The 22,614-nt window shown below is 44.1% G+C and overlaps 2 protein-coding genes across 4 annotated transcripts in view; both read left to right on the top strand.

Annotated features, from left to right (window-relative positions):
• The window catches only part of UROC1 (urocanate hydratase 1), a 36,507-nt gene extending 28,814 nt beyond the window's left edge, over window positions 1-7,693 (top strand). The window contains exons 18-20 of the mRNA XM_059856556.1: window positions 1,610-1,691; window positions 6,789-6,888; window positions 7,451-7,693. Coding sequence (XP_059712539.1) covers window positions 1,610-1,691; window positions 6,789-6,888; window positions 7,451-7,591 — 323 coding nt within the window. The 3' untranslated portion in view covers window positions 7,592-7,693. The remainder of the gene's footprint in view (window positions 1-1,609; window positions 1,692-6,788; window positions 6,889-7,450) is intronic.
• A 3,269-nt stretch (window positions 7,694-10,962) lies between these two features.
• Window positions 10,963-22,512, top strand: ZXDC (ZXD family zinc finger C). 3 transcript variants are annotated; one of them, XM_059856555.1, is made up of 10 exons: window positions 10,963-12,001; window positions 12,484-12,636; window positions 13,498-13,576; window positions 13,702-13,832; window positions 14,412-14,582; window positions 15,143-15,828; window positions 16,536-16,620; window positions 18,417-18,589; window positions 19,366-19,467; window positions 20,327-22,512. In XM_059856555.1, the coding sequence occupies exons 1-10, from the start codon at window positions 10,978-10,980 to the stop codon at window positions 20,411-20,413; spliced, it is 2,691 nt and encodes an 896-aa protein (XP_059712538.1). In that variant the 5' UTR covers window positions 10,963-10,977; the 3' UTR covers window positions 20,414-22,512. The 3 variants fall into 3 exon arrangements, 1 of the variants encoding a protein (XP_059712538.1); XR_009487886.1 differs by lacking the exon at window positions 20,327-22,512 and having other exon boundaries at window positions 18,496-18,589; XR_009487887.1 differs by lacking the exons at window positions 19,366-19,467; window positions 20,327-22,512 and adding an exon at window positions 18,049-18,221 and having other exon boundaries at window positions 18,417-18,555.
• Window positions 22,513-22,614: the final 102 nt, after the last annotated feature.

Below are 22,614 nucleotides of genomic sequence, written 5' to 3'. Positions count from 1 at the left end.
CAATGGCCTTTATCAAAGCCAAGGAGCAGCAAGTTATTGCATTGTTAGTTCACTCCTTGCCCAAGCTCCACTCTTATCAGGGCAGTGGCTGAGGAGAAAATCTGTACATTATAGAAGATGGTGATTCAGATCTCTCCCATTCAATCTCGACAGCACTGTAATTATGATAATGGCATTCTTAAAGTGAAATAATGTCAGATAAAAGATGCCATAATGGAGCTTTTGAAAGGGTTTAACATAGATTAAGTAAACTCATTTTTCCATCAGGCACATAACTGTGGGTCTGCAGATGTGGCTGGTGGATATATTGTTGCTTTTCTCTTATTTTTCCTTTAAAAATATGGCAAATTACGTGTTGAATCTTTCCTGGATTAAATCTGGATGTTTTCAGTAAATTTCACTCTTATCCTCTCTGTGCACCTCTTTCCACCTCTCTGGGTATATGCTTTAGCACAAACTGCAGTGAATATACAAAATTCTAGTGAACAATTCAATGGAAACCATGCATTAATCAAATTATATTTGTTTGCTATATTATATATTTTTGGGTTTTTTCTAGACAAACCGTCTTAGTGGTTTCAGCAGTTCCTGTTCAGGGTAAAATTCCCACGTGTTCAGAGAATTGGAGTGGATATAATTTTCCTCCCAACTCTGTCCCCAAAATGCAGCTCCTTAGCTTAAGGCTGGCTTTCTGCCCAGGGCTGAAGTAACCCTGCACTCCAATCTGAAAATATTTCAGACTTCTGAGAACTCCAAGGTGTGTAGTGTTCCAGGTGTCCTGCCCATTTTGAATCCACGCACATGGATGTGTCCAGCCTGTTCTTCCATGACTGAGGTACCCCAAAGGAATGCATTCTATTTCTCTCCACCCTGAAGAAGTATCTCAGAGCTAAAGAGTGGCAGGTCCTTCAGCTGCCTGTGTGGGAGCACAAATGCAGGAATCACCAGCACCCTCATATCCCACAGTGTAAAACTGGCATTTGTTTCCTCCTAAGTCAGGGCAGAGCGGGAGACAAATCTCTCTTGCCTGTTACTCCCAGGACTGAGATGCTCAGTGAGTGTCACATTCACATTTTCTGACAAATCCCTTCGCCCAGGATTTTTCTCCTGAGAAGCTGAGAAACCTCAGAGAAAAAGGAAAACGATTATCTCATTTGCTTCTCCTGTGTTTTGCTCCTTTGGAATGTGGCTGGAGATGGTTTACCCACAGGTGATTGTTTCTTTGTGTTTCTGATGTGAGTTGTTTTGACTCAATGGCCAACCAGTGCCAAGCTGTGTGGAGACTCTGGAAGGAGCCATGAGTTTTCATTATTATTTTTTAGCATTCTGTAGGTATCCTTTCTGTAACATTTAGCATAGTTCAGTTTAGTATTCTTTAATATAATATAGTATAATAAAATAATAAATTAGCCTTCTGAGAACATGGAGTCAGATTCATCATTCCTTCCTGCCACGAGGGTCCCCACAAATACAATAAGTGTATATCTGTGAGAGAAGCTGTGAGTAAAACCTGCCTCTAACCCTGCCTTCCCACAGCCCCAGAGGAGGGAGAGAACAGCAGAAAAATGAGTGTGGCCCATGAGTAGTAACACCTTTGCTCTCCTCCCAGACATGGCAGTGCAGAACTTCGTGGGAGATGCGTTCAGAGGAGCCACCTGGGTCGCGCTGCACAACGGGGGTGGAGTTGGCTGGTGAGAGCTTGTTTGTGTTCCTAAGCTGGGCTCTGAATCCTGCTCCTACTGCTCTGTGTGTGTGGGGGGAGGAGAGACAGAGCTGCTGAGAAGATGTGTAGTGCCAGAGAACTGTGTTGTGATGGTGGGAAGGATGGGTTTGGAATCGAGGACTGAAAGGACAAATTATAAAGCCAAGTATGGTGCTGCATGACTCTTTTTCTAATTAATGCTCCTATGTCCAGAAAGTATTTTGAACACTGGCCACAGCACAGTTTGAAGAACTTAATTTGATGAACAAGGACAGTCTGCTGTGGTCTTTTTGGACAGATCCTGCTTCCAGCATTGTCTTCACACAGGCACAGCCAGAGTGTCAGTGGATGGATTGTGTTCAGGTCTCCTCTCAAGCTGTATTTAAGCCTGTGACCTTAGGGCCCCAATAGAAGTGCTCCTGTGCTGCAGTGCATGAGGGGTTACTGAGACAAACCAGCTCAGGTGCCAGCAAACCCCCCAGATTTTCTCTCCCTGCCCATGCCTAGTAGCATTAAAAACCACAGCCAAGTTAGGATTGAACTAAACACCTCCTTCACTTGATGTGAAGAACTAAGACAATCGCCTAGACTGAAAAGCAGAATGAAAGAAATATTCTGTATGGAGATGGAAATAATCTCCAACTGCCACTGAAAGGCTATCTGGATTGGCAGAGCTGCAGGAAGAGGGAAAGCCTGGTCACACTGCAGTCTTTAGTTCTGGTTTGTACTTTCCAGCATATTCCAGCCAAGCCTCTCCCATTTTACAGTCATGTCTTAATTTGGTGGTGTCAGCAATCAAAAGAGGCACAGCCCTCTGTTAAATACTGTGGTGAACCCTCGTACTTCCCTGTTTCAAACAGTGCTGGAATATGCCAAAAACAGCAAGCCAAAGAACTTGTAGCAGATGTTATCCTCAGAGACATTTTATGATTATTAATTGTTATTCATCTGGATGAGCTGAATCCAGAAAATATCCCTTCAGGTCAGTTGAAGAGCTCCCTTGCTGCATTCTTAATTCCTTTGATTTCTGTGACATAAATACTGCATAGAAGGGTGCAAGAGAGCAAAACTGAACGATGGGAAAAGAAAACTTTCTGAGGACTTAAGCACGTGAAGATTTGCCTTTGCTGATTTCAGTGATAAGGACCCACAGCCATGATTTCATTCATAATTTCCATAATTTTGACTGGAAAACACATACACAAAATGTCTCCCTATTCTGGTCATCTCAGTCTGAGGCTCCAGAGGTAGCAGCAGACAAGTTCAGTCTTAATTTCCTTTTAAAATATCTGCTTATGAAATACAAGCAAAGAAAATCACTTTTCACAACATGTTGTGCCAAGTATTTGGGATATTTTTATGGTAATTATACTTATTAGAATTGCTAAATAATTGGTTATGCCACAAATGTTCTGTGCACTGAAGATGCTTAATTCAAAGGACAAAAATGATCCTATTCCTTTCTGGTCTCCCTAAGGCCAGTCCTTCCAGGACACTTTTAGCCCTCTCTGCCATTCAAAGACAGCTTGGCTGAATAGTGAGACTCCCCTTAGCTCTAGAAAACTGGCCCTGAACACACTGCAATTTCAGTTTACTGTTTCAGTTACTGTTTTAGTTGTTTTGCAGCTGGAGTTACATCATTAAAAGAAACTTTGCCACAAGGCAGAGCAGATTTATGCTGTAATTTATGCAATGCATCAGAAAATTAGTGTGTGGCCATTCAATGAAATCAAAATATCTCTAGAAAAACAGGGTTTGGTTTTCCTTTTTGTCATTTCCTATGGCTGCTTGGGGGCTTCTGATTGCAGAACAGGATCTGCTTGCCTTGTTCTTGGAGCAGCATAGCCCTCTGTGATTAAATTCCTGTGCCTCAGTGAAGAATGCAGGGCCTGAAAATGAGGTGTGTGTCTGCAGAGCCTCCACAAGCCACCATGCTGAGGCTCAGCTGTGGTGACCACACCTTGTCACTAAGTGCCCTGGCCTGGAGAGCCCCAAAGCCAGGCCAGGCAGGTGGTTCTGCTGGGCTTAACTCAGGTGGCACCACCTGGCAGGTGAAAGGGCTGCATCCCTCTGCCTTCTGAGGAGACAGAGGAGTAATTTAAAGGTGGCAAAAGAAGAAAAATAAACCCCAGCCATAAAAAATTGCTTTCTTTGCCTGGTAAAAGATAGATGCTTTTAAGTTTTTGACTCTGTTTTGATTTTTCTCTGGAGCACTAAAAATCCTTCTGACTTAGCCGTAAAGAAATCTCTGTTTTTGATAAACCCTTTTTGTCATCAGCTGATTTGGAAATGTGAAAGTGAAAGTTTATATATATTTATAAACAAAAATACATGTGACTAGAGTGAAATCCAGTAGTCACTGGCAAGGTTCTGCCCTGGGAATTCAGAAATGGGCAATTGCACTGTGTTTAGCTGCCAATCCTTCCTGCAAAGGCTGGGCTTGCCTAGAACTGCTGGCAGATCTGCTGTGTCTTCCCTTTGAGACTGCACAAGTGCCTTTTACATGCTTTATTTTCTGTTACAGCCTTGTGGGACAAACAAGAAAGGCAGGATTAATATTTATTTAGCTGGAATCTGCATCACGTGTACTCTGGGAGAGACTTAAGATTAACATAGTCTTGACTATAATTACAGCAAATGATTGTTATTCATTTTTGCTGCCTGTTTGTGTGCAGCAGAATTATATTAGCACAGAGCCTGGATAACCTGTAGTAACAAAAAGGCAGAAGCAATTTAAGAATCCATCTGCACTGTCAGCAGTGTGACATCTTGATTGTGAGAGAGGCCTTGTTTTCTTTGATCATCTTAGGAGGAGACATCTGGAAATTATAGGAGGTAGCTTAGGTCAAAATGCCACATGTTTCTTTAATTACCTGAAAATGTGACCCAATGCTAATGAAGGCAGAGAGAAGTTCTTTCTAGAAAATCCATCATAACAAACACTGGCATTTAATGTAGGAGTGGTTTTAGGCAGTAGAACAGATCCTGGTGAGTGATTCTGATTTGCACTGGAGTAATGCCAAGGAAATTGATGGAAAGGCTTTAAATGTATATTTTTAAAGAAAAATTAAAACATTTAAATTTAAATTTTTAAAGTGCAGGTAGATCAGATATTCCTTGTTCATGCCTAAGCTTCAAAGGATGCTCTTTGGGATTCTGTGGACAGAGGGAATTTTTACCACTGGAGGAACATCATGTTCCTCTATGGAATATCTTTATAAAACACTGGTTCAGAGGTCTGGGTTTCTGTGGCTTTGGACTCTAACAGTAAAGAGCAGTGTTCTCTTATTTGGCCTCTGTACACAGGAGCAGCAGAGTATGGTGGACTAACTGGCCCTGGCACAATTACCTTTGTTGTCATCCAGTCTGGTCCCCTCTTTTGGAGACGACAGTGACAACACAAACTATCCAAAAAGTAGAATTTGCAAGAAATACAGATGATTGGCTGTTTGTATTCAACCCCAGATAAGACTAAGAGCAGAACTAGTGAAAGACATCACACAGTAAAAACATCCTGGGAATTAAATTTCAGGCTGAAAAGAGCTGACAGTCTCAATCAAAAAGAGTAATTTTATTTTGAAGAGTCAAATCTTACAATATTCAAACATCTCAATTGAAAATATGACTTTGTTTCAAATTTTCCAGTTAAAAAATCTAATTCATTCAGTGATGTTCTGCTGTGTGAACTGTCACTTTCAAGGCAACTCTGCCTTTCACAGAAAATGCAGCAGTAATAGTGACATGGAAAAGTGGAGAGAATTCAGAGAAGGAATTTGCTGTGATGATGGTGAGACCTGGAGCCCTGAGTTCCTTGCTGAGCTCTGTGATAGGGTCCTACTCAACACACAGGTACTGTATGTGAGTAGTAGTAGAAAGGCAATTAACATCACATGAGTTAACAACATTCCATTGAAACTGAGAAAACGTGAGCTCTAATTTCAGGAAGTAGATCTCAGGTTTGTGAGGCTCTACTTTAGCCTCAATTCCCCATTTCCTCAGAAGCTCAAGTTACTGCTAGAAAATACACATTAAGAAACAATTCCTTCCTGGACTGGAAGACTCTCAACTCCTATCTGATCAATGGGCATGTCTGATGTTGTTCTATGTAAATTTTGTAAACTTATATTAACTACAAAACTCAGAGGACAAAATCCTGCCTCCAGGGATTTCCATGAGTGTCTCACAGCGTGCAGTGCTGTATGACATGCCCTGTCCCTCAGGTATTGCTGATGCTGAGCTCCAATGCCAGAGCTCTCACAGATTTACAGCAAGATTAATCTCCCAGCTGCATCCACCACTATTCACCATATGCCATGGAATGGGAGCTGAGCAGGCCAGATTCTGAAGTCAGACAAGATGTTTTGCTCTACGTGTTTTCCCTGTCCTTTAAAACCAGACTGTTATTTCTCCCAAGAATAATCTGTTCGTTTTAACATATTTCTGTTCTTCTTCTGCCAATAAGTCTGCTTCCTGAAAAGTTGGCACTGATGTCTTTAAACATCTCTGTATCTCATGATGGTTTTGGAAATGATTGAGGCAGATGTGCATTAAGCAGTAGTTAACACTTTTTTAATAAAATGCTTATGCTCTGTCATTTGTCCCAAGAGAATATAAATAGATCCATCTGCCTGCTGCTGTAAGCACACTGTCACCCTCACGATCCTGGCTAGATGGCAGCTGTAGTGCAGCAAACATGAGGAGCTGAACCTTTAAAAACACCCTGAGACAGGTAAATCTCTGGCCCATCAGATCTGTCTCCACCTGTTTTTAGAGCCAGTACACAGTACAGGTCTCAGGAGATACAGAGCAAGCTGAATTTTGGTATCCCTGCTGGGAGCAGCTCCTGACTCCCAGGTGGGCGTTACAAGAAAGGTGCACTAGGTTTGCTGCAGGTCAGGAAATTAGGCCTTTGCCTGCTAAACACTATTTTTCTTTTATCATAAGTAGAAAATATACCTGATAGTCTCTTATTCAGAATATTTTTTGTATTCTCATCCCTCTTCTTGCAGTACAACTGAACAAATTCTGTAAATTTTGTGTATTGGTTTGAAATATTTTTATTTGATTCTCTTAAACTTTTTTTTAGGGGTGAAGTGATCAATGGGGGATTTGGCCTGGTTTTGGATGGGTCCAAGGAAGCTGAAGAACGAGCTAAGATGATGCTCAGCTGGGATGTTTCCAATGGAGTAAGCAAAACTCATATATGTATACTTTATTTTTTTTTTTTTAATTTGGGGAATCTTGCTTGTACACAGATGAAAACATAGAGTTTTACTGATGGAAAAGGAGGTTATGATTTCTCTAGCTGTCGGTAGCATTTCATCCTTACATGCTGGCAGGGAATTAGGCTCATTGATTTCATATTCGAAAATGCATTGGAGTGACATTTTCCTTTTAAAATATTTATCCCAAGAAGCACTGACTGCTTAAATGATACTGTTATCCAAAGCTAGTGCTAGTTTTACAGAGCTGGGATGGAGTGCACAATTATTTTTGGTGAGGGAATTTTGTAAGTTTATAAGGTACCTGTCTCTACCAGTGTTTATCTGTCCAATGTTATGCATGGAAAAGTACCACGTCCACCCAAAAACTACTCATAAAAATTAAGTATTACAAAAATCAGAAGGGAAACTAAAAAGTGGCAGAGGGTTGAAAGATTTGTTGCCACGAGTTGGGTGCCAGTTTTTGCACAAACATGGTGCAAGGGGCGTGTGGCAAGAGGAATGTCTGATTTTTGCTGTCTGACAGGTCGCCAGGCGCTGCTGGTCGGGCAATGCCTTTGCTTATGAAACCATCTGCCAAGCAATGAAGGAAAATGGCACCCTGAGGGTGACTCTCCCTCACAAGGTGCTGGATGAGAACATCTTGGAGCAAGCCATGAAACATTAGTGGTACTCCAAGTGCAGCGTTGCTCCAGCAGATATATATGACGTTGCTTCCTTGATATCCTGTTTTGCTCTCTGGCCAAATGATAAAAGCCTTGCAAATGTCTGTTCCACGTGAGTTCCTTTTTCTCTCTCTAACTTATTAATGGGACAAATCTGTTTGTGACAGGTCCAACAGGAACAGTCTTTTCACTGATGTATTTGGAACAATGTTTGCAATAAGAAACTGTTTGTGATGGGAAAGGAATGGGAATCTTTTCCCTGAAAATTAAATGGAAAAAAAAAATCCCCCAACAACTAAGCAGTCACTTATTCCTGATAATATATAAACTCATGTGTGTACAAAAGTAAATCTTAGCTGTTCTGTCTCATGCTAAGCATGGTTGTTGCACAGCACACGGGCTTCATTCTGACACAAACACAGTGGCAGCAGCCCCTTCCCCCATGGACTTGCTCTGGAATGTCCCTCAACCTCCTGGCACTGTGTCCATCACCTCTCAGAATGGAAGGGGGTGTTACACACATAAACCTGCCCGTGCTGCTGCAAGGGGGATGTGATGAGCTGCAGTCTCAGGATTGTGAAACTCCAGCCCTGCTAGAGCTCACGGTACCCACAGGTGAGCATGCTGCAGTTCTGCACTGCCTCTGCTGCTAAGAAAGGGAAATGTTTATTTTGAATCACAAGTTCTTTACTCTGTTCACGTACTGTGTCTCTCTCCAGATGAACAGTGAGAGTCTGGCATCTGCTTGAAACTGAGCCTTCTGTGAAGTGCAATCTGCAGTTGGTAGGAATTGCTTTACATATGGAAAAACCCGCCCACATTGCCAGTTCATGTGATTGAGATGGGAGTAGTTGTCAGGCAGATTTGACAGCCTTTGCTTTGACATATGTTCTGCATTACCTTATTAATAATCACAGTGGACTAGGTCCAAAGTTAGGGTATTGGTATTGTGTGAAACCACTCTAATCTTCATAGCCCAAAACCACTGCTGGTTCTTGCTTTGTCAAGAGGAAAAACTGGAAAATTCACTGGCTTTTCTTGCACCAAGGGCTGTAGAGCTGTTCCATAGACTCATCTTAATTCTGAGTTGAAAATGCCCCATAAACGAGATGTTGAAGAAATATTCATCACAAATTCTTCACCTTTGTATTATTCAGTACTGAGGTACCTACCAGCATGTTAATCTTTACAGCCTGGGGACAAAAGGAACCTTATTTTTGTCCTAGTAGCCTTATTGCCCAGAGGGCATAACCTTACCAGGACAGCCATGATTAATGTCTCCCTGGGAGTTTATAACTGTGCTGCCTGTAGGGACACACAGAACCCATGTGGATGAGTGCTATAAACAGCTACACGCTGAAATTCAGATTATGAAATCTATTAATGAGGCAGCATGAGTTAAGGAAAAATGGGCTACAGAAAGGCAGTGAACTGGTGAGCAGCTGGTCTTATGTATGACTATTCACTGGAGGTTATTTCAGTGATGTGGTGTGTAGTCATATGTATATGTTTAAATCTACTTTGGTCTTTTAACTGCAAACCTCAAGCACTTAACAAATGTGAACTGGCTGAGGTTTACAACACCTTTGGGGGGGCACAGGGAAACACTAACCTGTTGCTGTCAGGGATTAAATAGCAGGGAAACAGAAACCATAAACAACCCCAGTGCAAAGTTCCCTTTCTGAGCCCTGCTGAGCCTTGATTTATCTGTCCTCTACTTGCATGCAGAGCTCAGACTGTGAATAGGCTATTGTTGTGTGGGAGTGCTGATGTCATTTTTAGGTAGCTGACCTCACTGCTGGGCAAAGCCAATACAGGGAGAAGAGTTTTAAATCCATCCATCTATAGGCATTGCATTGGATCTGATCTGGGCAGGGGATGTACAATCAGTGAATTTCTGCAGTGCATTGAAGGCTCAAGCTTGCCAGGCTGAGCCATCCTTCCTATGAATCTCAGCACCTCAACTTTCCTAAAATGCAGACACTTACCCTGCCAACCTCGGGCATGGTTGCAGATGGAGGCAAGAGCTTGCTGACAGGTTTTGCATCCTTCAGCCAGGGACGCACCTTAGTGTGAAACAATAAACTCGGGTGCAGACCCATCTCTTCCTAGGAACGTGAAGGAAGGGACTGCAAAGACCTCCACAGGGAGATTGGGATGGCTGGGGCCGCCAAGGACAGGCAAGACCTACACCCAGTGGAGTTCTGGGCGTAGCCACAGCTCCAGCTTCTCCGGAGATGAGTGTGCCTGGCCCCAGCTCACAACCTGGCTGCAGGAGGTTTGATGCTCAGAAAGGAGGAATTATCTGAGCAGGAGAAGGATCACAGCACCATCTGCTGGGACTGCTCACCAGTCCCACAGCAGCAGGGAACTGGTAAATTTCCATATACACCAAATACAGGATCATTTTACCTTTTCCTTAAGTGTTGGAGAGCCATAAGGCAGCTGAACATTCTCAAGGAGAAAGCGTTGCCCAAGAATAAATTTTAAAAAATATATGTGCATTAGCAGAATTTCTAGGACTTTTTTTTTTCCTTTTTTTTTTTTTTTTTTTTTGTGCTGTTCTACCTTGGGTGATGCTGTGCCATCGTCATGCTTGAGCAGTGACTTTTCATTGCTCAGGGTTGGCCTGTAGCGCTGTTTCCATATTTTCACTCATGGTGTGCAGGGTGTTTTGCTAAAGGATTTCCCTCTCTCAGCTCTCTGAGTGTGGCTGCACCCTTAGCACACACAACCCTACCCCTCTACTTGTGAGGCCACATCTGGGATGCTGTGTCCAGTTCTGGGCTCCTCAGTATAAGAAAGACACAGAGCTGGTGGAGAGGGCTCAGTGAAGGGCCAGAAAGATGAATTGGGGTCTGAACATCTCTCTAATGAGGAGAGACTGGGGGAGCAGGGCTTGTTAATTCTAGAGAAGAGAGAGGGGATCTCATGAATCCATTTACATATCTCAAAGCTAGCATTCAACAGGATGGGGCCAGAGTCTTTTCAGTGGTGCCCGGCAACAAGATGAGGAGCAATGGCCATAAACTAGAACGCGAGATGTTTCACCTCCACAGGAGGAAGACCTTCTTTATATTGAGGGTCCCTTAATTCTGGGACTCTCCCTGGCCATTAGCAGCGACATCGGCACACTGCCCAGGCCCTGCGGTGACTCCAGCGGTGCCAGGGGGATGTCGCAGAGCCGCTCCCACCGCGCCATTCCCGCCCGGCCGGCCCTGCCCCGGGGCAGCCCCACTCCGTCCCGTCCGTGGCTCCGCTCTCCGTTTTTCCCCGGCGCCGCCCGCGCCGCGCCCGCTCCGTGGTTCCGCGCTCCGCGTTTCCGCTGCGGCCGCGCCGGCCCCGCCCCGCGGCTCCGGTTTCAGGCGCTGCTACAGGGACCCCCAAGATGGAAACGCAGGGGCTGCCGGCCGCGGAGGCGGCCCGGGCCCGGCCCGCCGCGCAACATGGCGGCCCCGCCGCGCCGCCGCCGCCCGGCTGGGACCCGCCGCCCGCCGCCCCCTCTTCCGCGAGCAGCACCCCCGCGCCGGGCCTCTACGTGAGCTTCCCGGTGCTGCTGCTGGAGGACAAGCCGGAGCCCGGCGCCAGCCCGGCGCCCAGCGCGCCGCCGGCGGGGCCCGCGCCCGACAGCGACGGGCTCCTGCTCGTCTTCAACGTGGTGCGCGGTGCGGCCGAGCCCGGCGCGGGCGGCGGCGAAGCGGGGCGAGCCCAGCCCGGCCCGCCGCCCGCCGAGCCGCTGGAGGAGGCCCCCGGCTCGGCCCCGCCGCCGCCGCCTCCTCCCCCGCCGCCGGCACCGCTGCCCCCCGCGGGCGGCGATGGCGGCGCGGCGGAGGACGGCGCCTTCTCGGGGACTATCACCATCAACAACCAGAGCCTGCTGGTGCGCATCGAGAACGGCGTCCTGACGCTGGGGCCCGGCGCCGAGCAGCCCGTGGGCGCCGCGCCCCCCGCCGCCGCCAGCCCCGCCGAGCCGCCGGGCGGGCCGCGCCCGCGCTCGCCGCCGGCCTTCGCCTGCCCGGAGCCGCGCTGCGGAGAGGCCTTTCCCCGCAAGCAGCAGCTGCGGCTGCACCGGCTCTCGGCGCACGGCGGCGGCGAGGACGGGCGGGGCGGGGCGGCGCGGCCCTTCGGCTGCCCTGTGCCGGGCTGCGCCTGGTCCTTCGCCACGGCCTACAAGCTGCGGCGGCACCTGCACTCGCACGACAAGCTGCGGCCGTTCGCCTGCGCGGCGCCGGGCTGCACCAAGCGTTTCACCACCGTGTACAACCTGCGGGCGCACAGCCGCGCCCACGAGCAGGAGGCGGCGCACAAGTGCGAGGCGTGCGGGCAGCGCTTCCCCAGCGCCGCCCGCCTCGCCGCCCACCGCCGCCGCAGCCACCTGGAGCCCGAGCGGCCCTTCCGCTGCGACTTCCCCGGTAAGCCGCCTCCGGGGCTGGGCTCCCTTCCCTCCCCTTCCACAAACTGGGATCCCTGCCCTGAGGCCGTGCGGCTCTCGGCTCACTTCTGCTCCCGCTTCTCCTTCCCCTTCGTGGTACCCCAGAATATCAAGGAAGGTTCTCCTCCAAACCACCTCAGTTACCAGGAGAAAAAGTTTGGGAGCTGGAGGATGCTGTGCCTTTCCTCCTGCGACTTTGTGCTGGTGCAGTGAAACACCGCAAGACACGGCGCCAGCGTTCAGTGCGCCTTAACCCAGGCTATTCCTGATTGCCCGCCTGGGCAAAACAATTGTAATTCCTGGGAATAATGTGTAGGAATTCACTGTTTGGTTTTTTTCCCTTTTCCCCGATGTAGTATCCTGAAAAACGAGCCTGAAAATACCTCGCTAAAAGCTGGGAGGGAGAAAAGAGTGCAGTTTGGTGACTTTTGTCAAGCAGATGTATTTCCCTTTTGTCCCCAGGCTGTGAGCGAACGTTTATCACAGTGAGTGCATTATTCTCCCACAATCGAGCCCACTTCAGAGAGCAAGAGCAGTTCTCCTGCTCATTCCCTGGCTGTAACAAGCAGTATGATAAGGCCTGCCGGCTGAAAATCCACATGAGGAGTCACACAGGTATTCACAGAGATGATTTGTGCACGGGGCATAGTACATGGAGCATAGTATGTGGAAAGTGGACTGCAGTGTGCTTGGAAAACTGAAAGTCAGGAATGAGTGACATTAGTCATTTGGAGTCAGAGAAAGCATTTGATTCTTGGCCTTCTGGGGTAGGAGCCCGCTGAATCAAGTTGTCGTATGCAAAGTAGTAAAGCACATATGCAAAGCTGTGGCTTTTGTCATTGTGCATTCTGCCCAGAAAAAACTATCCCAGCTCTATTCCCAAGTTCATAGATGTTCAAAACATTGCATGAATGAAAAACTCTCAGAACATGTGGAATGTATGTACCAAGGTTTGGAACAGCAAGAAGATAAATTCCAGCATGCAAGCATGCCTGACTTGCAAGGACCACTGCAAAGCTGAAATACAGCCTTGTCATGTTACTGGTGTGTCCTCTCTTTTCCTGGTTTCATGGTTTTACAGTTTTGAGGTTTTTTTAAAATGTCACTTGAAGTTCATAGGTGTGGTGGAAACCAAATCACATACTTCACAGTCTTGTAATCAAGACACAGTGGCAGATTATGAAAACAGGAAAAAACAGTTGTGTTTCTGTTTTGAGTAATGCTGTTACTGACTTTTGAAGCACCTTCAGGATATCAGGTGGATTGATAAATACTTGTGCTCTCTGATGCAGTAGCATGGAGTTAAAGAAAGCCCATATTGTAGGAGGGGGAAGGGGCATGATAGTACTCTGCAGTGCGTTGCAGGAGGGGCTGGTTGAGTTGTCTTAAATTATTTCAACTTAAGCAGGTTTTAATATTTTCTAGTAGCAGTATGTGTTTTTTATTAGATTATTAACGTAACATTTTTTATTCAAGGTGAAAGACCTTTTATCTGTGACTTTGAAGGCTGTGGCTGGTCTTTTACCAGTATGTCCAAGCTTCTGAGGCATAAAAGGTAGAGGAAGCTTTTTCTGATTATACTGTCCTCAGCAATTGGCTGTTTGCTTGTCTTTGTTTCTCTTCCAGTAGCTAAGCAGTAGTGGATTTAATCATGCCAATGACAATTTCCTTCCCTTGTAGGAAACACGAAGATGACAGGAGATTCATGTGCCCAGTAGAAGGCTGTGGGAAGTCCTTCACAAGAGCAGAACACTTGAAAGGTCACAGTATAACTCACCTTGGTACAAAACCATTTGAGTGTCCAGTAGAAGGTACAGCTCCACTCTCATATGTGTTTCCTGGTAACTGGTGTCTATTTTTGTCTAAAGGTTATGTGTGCTTGGTACAGGACTGGAACAATTAAGAGTGAGACTTCTAGCAGGGTTTGAAGAGGTAAAACTAAACAGAAGTCTTGAACAAGTGATTATTCCCAGAGTTAGGAATGACAGAGCAAACTCTGTTTCATACTGTAGCTTGACTGCCCTCGCCACTTCGGTGGTGCTCCAGAAGCAAAGATTTTTGGGTGTGATCTGGATTATTCAGCTTTTTAAAGTAAAGCAGCTCTACTTGATTGTTTCTACTTTTTATGGTGTTTCCAGCAGTTGTCATGAAGAATTTCAGATGCCATGGTGTGAAAAGGTTGTGCTTTACACTGAATCACTTAGGAGTTTCATGTTGTCAGAAACAGGTTTTTAAACTGTCCTACCCTTTGACAGGTTTACTTTCTTGTGGTTCCTCTGAGTGTATGCCCAGCTGCTGCAAAACAGCAAGTAGAGGATATTCTGATTTGTTGAGATGTTAAATATGAATATTAAATTTGAAACTTCAAAGCCTTATATATCTTCTTGCAGGCTGTTGTGCAAAATTTTCAGCACGAAGTAGTTTGTATATTCACTCCAAAAAACATCTTCAGGATGTGGACTCCCTAAAGACACGATGCCCTGTTTCCAGCTGTAATAAACTGTTCACTTCCAAACACAGCATGAAAACACACATGGTCAAGCAGCATAACTTCAGCCCAGGTAAAGTGTTTGTCTCTGGCTATCAGAGGGTGCAGTGGAAAAATTAAGTGCTTTATTAAGGAAAATGTGTAATTACTGTTGTTGAAATCTGAGTTCCATTTATATGAATGACAGAATCTTTTCTGAGGCTGAAGTTGGTTTCACGCTCCTCTAAAATTCACTGGGATCTCTGAGTATGAGAAAGTGATACTTGAGCTTGACCTCTGAAATTGTGAGAAATTGCAGCATTTTTCAGTGAAGCAGAGCTTGTCCTTTTCAATGCCATCTGTAAAAGATGAATAAGGACTAAAAGGATTTCTTTTCACCCCTTTCACTCCTCTACACCCTGTACTTAGCCTGCACTGCCTTAGTGTTATTTTTTGGCAAGTGCTTTTATAAGCACACTTCTCAGTAAAAGAATGAACTTATTTTGGTAGGCAGCTTTTCCCTAAATCTGCTTTCAGGGAAGGTGGGAAGTGTTTTAATAGGCTAAAAATATAGAATTTTATAGAATTTTAAGCTTCCTTTTCTTCCTGTTGTCTGTGGAAGCTCTATCTTATAACCAAACCCTTCTCTTACAGATCTCCTAACTCAGCTGGAAGCAACCTGCTCCCTCACCCCCAGCAGTGAGCTCACTAGTCCAGGGCAGAGTGATCTCAGCAACATTGACCTCGTCTCCCTGTTTTCCAACGTGTCCAGTAACAATTCTGGAATTGCAGCAGACATGGCCCTGGTGAACTCTGGAATCGTCACCATTGATGTGGCCTCGGTGGGCTCAACGCTGGGGGGGAGCCTGCCTGTCAGCAACAGCTCCCTAAGCCAGGCAGTGGATCCCTTGATCCTGGTGGCAAGCAGTGACATGCCCCAGAGCCTGGACAGTTCTCTCCTGCTGGGAACCAGTGCAACGGTTCTACAGCAAAGCACTTTAAATTTGGATGATGTACAGACTGTCAATGCCGAAGCCTTGGGTTCGCTGGCCTCTCTGTCAGTGAGGAATTCCAGTCAGGATGTGCATGGGCTGACATGCAGCAATAATTTAACAATGGACACAGCCACTTTGACTCCTTCCAGCAGCCTCGGCAGCACCAATGTGCCTGAGTTACTGACACCAGTTAAAGCTGAACAGAATTTGCTTCCCAGCTCAGATGTGGTTGGTCAGCAGGAGGGCAGCAAAGTAGTGACACAGTTTGTGTTCTCCAACCCTCCAGGGAGTTACAGTGCACAGAAGGAAATGGATCTTGGCGCAGTGACTGGCAGCTCGTTTTTGGTATGGAGTAACTGAATTCACTTCACCCCTAGATGAGACAGGCTGACTTTGAGGATATCCCTGGCTGCTAACACCTTATTGGGAGACCTTTCAGATTTTGCAGATCGTGCATTTTGTCTCTCTTTTGATGAAAGGTGTAGAACGATGTGTTGAGTAGTGTTTTCACAGGTAGATTTAGTGTGGTGACAAGTTCTAAGAAATACTGAAATTCTGGTGGGGACAGTTCAGGAAGAACCTTTCAAAATAAGCAGCTGCCCATCTGAAATGGAATTTGCAAGAACACCCAAGAATAAGTGTTACATGTGTTACTTGTTCATTTCATTCCAGGGAAGGATTTGGGCTGTAACAGTAACTGCAGAATTTTCATTCCAGTCTGCATTCCTCCTTTAAGTACTTTTCCCTTTCTGTTTCACTGTGTTATTGGAGACTTTACTTTTTGTTTATGTTACGAAGTACATGTTTACGCTCTTAAAATCTGAACACTTACAAATGTGGAGCTAACTTCTTGTGCTGAGCTCCAGATATTGAGTAGATACAGAGAATTTATTGAAACTAATCAGAAGATCAGGGAAGACTAGAATTCAGTGTTTGCAGCATAGAAGATAACTGAATCTGAGAACTCATTAGTGTGTGTTTTCATTATCTTGTTTTGTTCTTAATTCCAAAAACCTTGCATCTCTGGGCTTTTTTTTTCTTCCTGTAACTAGGAGAGCAGTGGGTCTGCGAGAACAGACTATAGAGCCATTCAGCTGGCCAAGAAAAAGAAACAAAAAGGGAATGGCAGCAGCACAGGTGAGAAGCCATTAGTTCTGTTACATTTACGGAATAAAAATACTTAGTAATTTTGGCAGTGCAGTGGAAGCAGGTTTCTGAGTAACATTCTTAAATGTTCTATCCTGTTTATTGATAGTTAATATAATGATGCATGTGGTGTACCATCTGTTACTCAGGATAATCACATTCTGTGAATATCAGATTCACAGGAAGTTTACAAAGAAAGCTGTGCCCTATGTTTCATGATAATTAACAAGACACTAGCTGTCCATCTCTTCATCTGCTTCTTATTAAAACTAAAAATTATGTTACTGTGCTTTCTGTTGTTTATGCTTTTAGTCTTATCTAGGAGGTTCTTTTACTCAGTACAGACAATGGAAATTTCAGCTAGATTTTGCTTTTGTGTTTCACTTAGTAACAGTGTGAAGGAATTTATTTTTGATTATCTAGATATACTCGAACCTCTCTCTTATACTCTATACTCTTATACTGTAGAGTGTTCTTGTGCAGGGTGAGTTTAGGTCATGATTCCAGATGTGTCCTCTTAGTTTGACTCAGAGCCATTTGATGTAAATAATAACCATTCCTTTCTCAGATCAAACGTGGTCCATGGTTCCCTGGACTTGCACGAGCTCAGGTGTTTGAGATGTGTCTGCCTTTGGGGCTGGGGTGGAATATTATAGATTTATGATACATCAATATCATATATATAGGGTGAGTTTAGTGCTGCCTTGCTGTCTCTTAGACCTCCCTCCTCTGAAAATCAATAGTTTTTGAGGCAAGTTAAGAGACTAGTTCTGATTTGAGAGCTGTTTTGTTTGTGTATTTATAAAATGCATATGTGCGTACATTCTGTCTGGCTCAGCAAATCATCACATGGAAGGACAAGTGCTTTATGAAGCTAGTTCTAAGGGGCCTTATATTATCAAACACATGCATGTATCATCAAACATGTCTTTTGGACATTAGTTTAAAAAATATGATTGCACTTTGCACTTTGCATGACTCCTAAGATGACCTCAGAAAATTGCTGTTTCTGTTCCTGTTCAAGATTCCCAATAGTCCACTTTTCACCAGCTGTTGCCTTAATGGTATGCTGTGCCTCTCAAAGTGGTCTAGAGAGTCTTGTATTTCTGACTGGTTTAACTAGATTAAGTGAATACTGTAGAGGGAAGTTCAGGGTTTAAATATGGGTTATCCAAGCCCTTCATTTATTACAGGTTTTTTTTTTAAATCCAAACAAAAACCTGAGCTGACAGGACTGTATTCTTACATTTGTTTTGATTAGGGTTTTGGTTTTCAGCTTGTGATATAGCAGCTGGTTTACCCTGTTTTAAACTGAAAAGAAGGTTAAGGTTGTGATAGTTGTACTTGTGTAGCCTGTTCCACCTAGTAGTCCTTGAAATCTTCCTGTAAATAATGATCTTCACTATGCTTTTTTTACAGTTTAGAAAAATCATGTGCATGACTTCTCAGGAAATGAGTTGCAGAATGAAAAACAGAAAATGCAATCCTACCTCCTAATTCCTTTCTATAACACCACAAATATGCTGATATTTCTGTGGTACCACAGGGGAGGGTCCTAAGCTCAGCAGTTTGTGATATTCAATGGTGTCCAGGTAAAAATTGCTCAGTCAGCAGCTGGAGTTCACCAGCTGAGTGCTCTCTGCCTTTTAGCAGGTGTCTCATGGTGCTTAATTATATTGCACTGCCCTGGGCATTTGCTGCATGGTATAAACAGCTGCAAAAAGTTGGAAAATACTAGTAGAAAACTCTAGCAAATTCATCTAAATATTAAAATTGATTTCTTTTAGGAGCATCTGGTTCTGGTCAGAGGAAAAACAAGGGTGGTAAAGTAAGCCCTACCAACTTTTCTTCCTCTCCTCCTGGCAGTCGACTGGGTGGTAACATAGTTCTGCCAAATGGAGGGCTGACAATAAGGGACCCTGCCACTGGAGCCCAGTATGTGCAAATTCAGCTTCTTCAGGTAAGAACTGAGGAGAAAAAAACATGCTCAGCTTCTCTGTTATCCAGACTTGCATTTATGGAAGAATTTGAGGGTTTGTGAGCTCAGGTACTACGGCCTCTGGATGGAGTCTTGAGCCCTGCAGTGTTCTTACATTATTCCACCTCTTATTTATAAAGTAAATGAGATGGACATGAAAATGTTCCTGCAAAAAGAAGTTTCAGCCTAAACTGTTACTTCTCTTATCTGTTGAAATAAATCTTAAAATTTAAAAAAACCAAAACCTATTAATTGGTGGGGGCTGATTAGTGGTGCATGGCAGGTAATAGGTTTTTTGCCTGGTATATCTGTGTAATATTCAGAGAAAGGGTAAGTTCCCTCTCCTTCATTGCTAACAGCTCTGTTGTGGAGAGACTGGTGGACTAAGTTCTCCATTGATCTATTTTTTGATGGGCGTACACATTTGTAACTTTCATGTTAAGTATCATCTTCATGAAAACCTGATGAAACTTGTTGCATGTTTCTGAGTGTTAGATTTGTTGAAGGAGGAGCCCTTCCTTCCTCTTCAGATCTTGCCAGTGTTCCAAGTTGATGAGGACAGGATAAATGGTTGTACACTGAGCTAGGTTCAGATTTAAGTTGTAGTTAGCTTTCCACATCTTTGTGGAGCTGGGCCTTACTAGTATAGTGCAGTGGCTTTATCAGATATTTTAAGGTTGTGAGACTGAGTGAAATTTGCCATATTGTGCTGAGATACCTGGGGGTTGTGTAACTTGATCTTGTTTCTGCATTCACAGGATGATTCCCCAGGAGAGGGAGATCTTCCCTTTCAGCTGAGCTCTCAGTCTTCCTCATCACATTCTCAGCTTACAGTGGATTTACCTGTTTACATACTTCAGGTACAGCATGTCAAGCCACTGGGTTTTATTGCCTTGCTTGATTGTAAAGACAGTTTGCTGTCATGAACTGAACATGAGCCACCCTCATGTTCTGCCTGATGAAAACACCTTGTTTTCCACTGGGAGTTGAATTCCATTCACAAGGAATAGTAAGCAGAGAGCTGCACTGCACAATGTATCTTGTGCCTGTTACCAACCTTTGACACATCAGAAGTGGTTGGATTTTTTTCCTCTGTTACTGAGTAATGAATAACTAAAACTTATTTTTTCTGAAATGCCCCACCCTTGTTTTTCTGATCCCATCCTGCAGATACTAGGTGGGTCAAGAAAAAGGATCAGAATTGGGATGTTGTAGGCTCTACAGAAGAGGGGGGGGTTGGGAAGTGGGAAATAGAAGAAATAGAATCTTGAACCTGGATTTTGGAGTGGTGCCCTTATGGGAGTGTCAGTTAAGTTTAGAAGCCTGCTTAGGGACCTCATTTTTGATAAACTCTGCTGCAATGTACCTATTCCTTCCAAGTGGGTTTCTCCTGGATAGAAAATCTTTTCTGTTGAGGAGGGGCACTTTCCTCAAAACCTATAAGTACGAGAGAAGTGGGACTGTTGGCCATGATAGAGAGTTAATGGAGGAAAAAGTGATTTTAAATCTTTTACCATTAGTAATGCTTATCTGAAGTGTTCCATAGAAAAACAGTGGCAACACTGTTTGGGTGGATCCCTGAAGTGGAAGAGCTTTGGGTTTCCTCTGAGCCATTCCAAGCATTTCTCTGGTGTTGAATAAATGTAAGATAATCTTGCTGATAAGCACTGAAACCATCTAGAGGTGAAAGTAGTTCATGCTGTCTGTTTGCTTTAACAGGAACCACACAGTTCCACTGAAGATGATGCAGGTTCTGATAACTCTCAGTTCACTGGAAGCACAATAAATTTACAGGATCTGGAATGACGATTATTAAGAGCAGTTACTTGAAAACAAATTGGGCAATCATGACAGAGTGAGATTACTGTGTGGGTCTCTTTCCAAGGAAAATACGAAAAGTAGGAGAACTGACGTATGGTTGCACTCTTTGTGATTTGCTTAAGACAGTTGCAGCTGAAAGATTTTCTTTAAAAATGTAAATCCCACTTGATGTGCCTGTGTAAGATACCCTGTCTGCCTGGTGGTTGGGGCTGAGGCAGACTGCTGTACAGTGTTGTTTCAGGGAGAAGTACTTTATTACACTTCAAACTGAGGTAATATTTACTGTTTTCACAGGAAAGCAAGTATTCTACAGCTAACAAATGCAAATTTATAATCCTGCCTGCGACAGTTAAAACTTTCCTTCCACTGGTCTCCTCCTGAAGCCAGTGGCATCAAGGAATTAATAGCTAAATGTTGCAAGTGTTTTCCACACACAGAGAAAAGGATTGTTTCGGCCCCTGTGTTTGGCAGAAAACCAGAATAAAGTGTCACACATAACAAAATTAATCTTCTATGCCATGAAAACGAGATGCTCTAAAATCTTTGTTTTAGAAAGCTAGATTCTAAATGTTAACTTAGCTGTGAATCAGTTTGTAGCTCATGTTGAGTTTCTCCCTTTCCTTGCTCCTGCATCCCAAATACTTTGCTGAATTCTTCCAGCAAATCTTGAAAAAGAAAACTGCAATAGAACTGTACTCACTGTAAGTGATTTGCTAAGAGTCCAACAGCATCTGAGAGAGCTTTGTTTTATCTTTGTGTTCCCTTTTTTGGGAGGAATGTTGACCTTCATGTAAATTTAAGCACCTTGATTTTTATCTCATCTATAAACCGCTGCCAAGTTACCTGTGATCTGGTCACTACCTTTTTATTTTGGGTTGTTTGGTGTTTTTGTTTTGTTAATTGAACACTGTTAACACGTGTTCTTTATTGCTATCCCAGAGTGTCAGATGCACCTGGAGCTTCTGGCTGGTTTACAAAATATGCAGTTGTCAGAGTATTTTATGAGGGGGAAAGAGTTGTTACCCAGGAAGATCTGCCCCTGAAAAACTGCAGTTTCTCTTGGGGGTTGGGGGAGAGGTTATATGTACTCTACTTACCTGGATTGCAGACAGCTAAGTAAGTATAGGGTTGTATAGGGGAAAAAAAAAACCACCTTTGGTTACGTTTTAAGGTAGTAATTTAATTGTTTCCTATGGTGATGTTCTGAATGCCTGTAAAAGTATGTATAGGAATTTGATAAAAGACTGTTTGTACTTTTTTTTTATTCTCAGTGAGGTGTATGTATGCACGTATGTGTATTTTCTTTTTTTTTTACAAAATAAGATATGTCACAGAGGAGAACATTGTGATCTTTTTAATCTTGCACATATTTATTTATTTTACAGTTATACTGATGTTAAATTCACATGAGGTCGTTCAGAAATGCTTTTACTTCCTGTGCCTTTTGAACTATGTATGTGTCCATATAAATGCTTTTCTGATTGCAGACTTGGGGAGGAAAAAAGCATACAGGTTACAGTGAACTTCAGCTCCTGATTTGTAGGCAGTATTATATCTCTGGTTGAACCAGCTTTATTTTTCTATCTTTAGCCTAACTGAGCACTGAGGTCTCTCTGTTCCTCTCACTCTGAGTTTACAGCTTACATCCAGGGAAAGTCTGAACCTTCTCACTCTGGATTTTCAAACCAGTTGGTAGCTGAGATCTACTGGTGGCTGTGGCTGCAGCACGGAGTCCACTCCTGGGAGGTGGAAGGATTGAGGAGGAATTGTGCTGAGGGGTCACTGTGCTCTCCCTGAAGCTGAGACACCTCGAGCTCCCAATGCCTGCATTATTCTGTTCTCAAGGACCATACCAGTTTGTAATCCATTAAAATGGCCAAGGAACACTCCATCTTTTTATGGGACTTGTAACCAAATCTTTCTACTTCTGAAAATGTACCTCACTCAGCTTTGTAAGTGAATGTAAAGTGCTAACCTCTTGAGGGCAGAAACTTGGATCACTTGGCTAGGGCTCCATTGCTGGCAATGGATACCTGAAGAACTGCTGGTGCAAAAGGGTTAATAAAGCTTTTTTTTTATGGTCAGTTTGTCACTGGGTATTGTTCTTTGCATGGATGCATCTGACACAAAGCTAGTTACTGGCAGCTTGATTTCTGCAGAGAGCTTGTGGTTTTCCTTCAGTTGTG

Source organism: Haemorhous mexicanus, chromosome 11 (assembly GCF_027477595.1).
Source record: "Haemorhous mexicanus isolate bHaeMex1 chromosome 11, bHaeMex1.pri, whole genome shotgun sequence".
Classification (NCBI taxonomy): domain Eukaryota; kingdom Metazoa; phylum Chordata; class Aves; order Passeriformes; family Fringillidae; genus Haemorhous; species Haemorhous mexicanus.
Note: the sequence above shows the minus strand (reverse complement) of the source record. Positions and strands in the feature narration are given on the sequence as shown.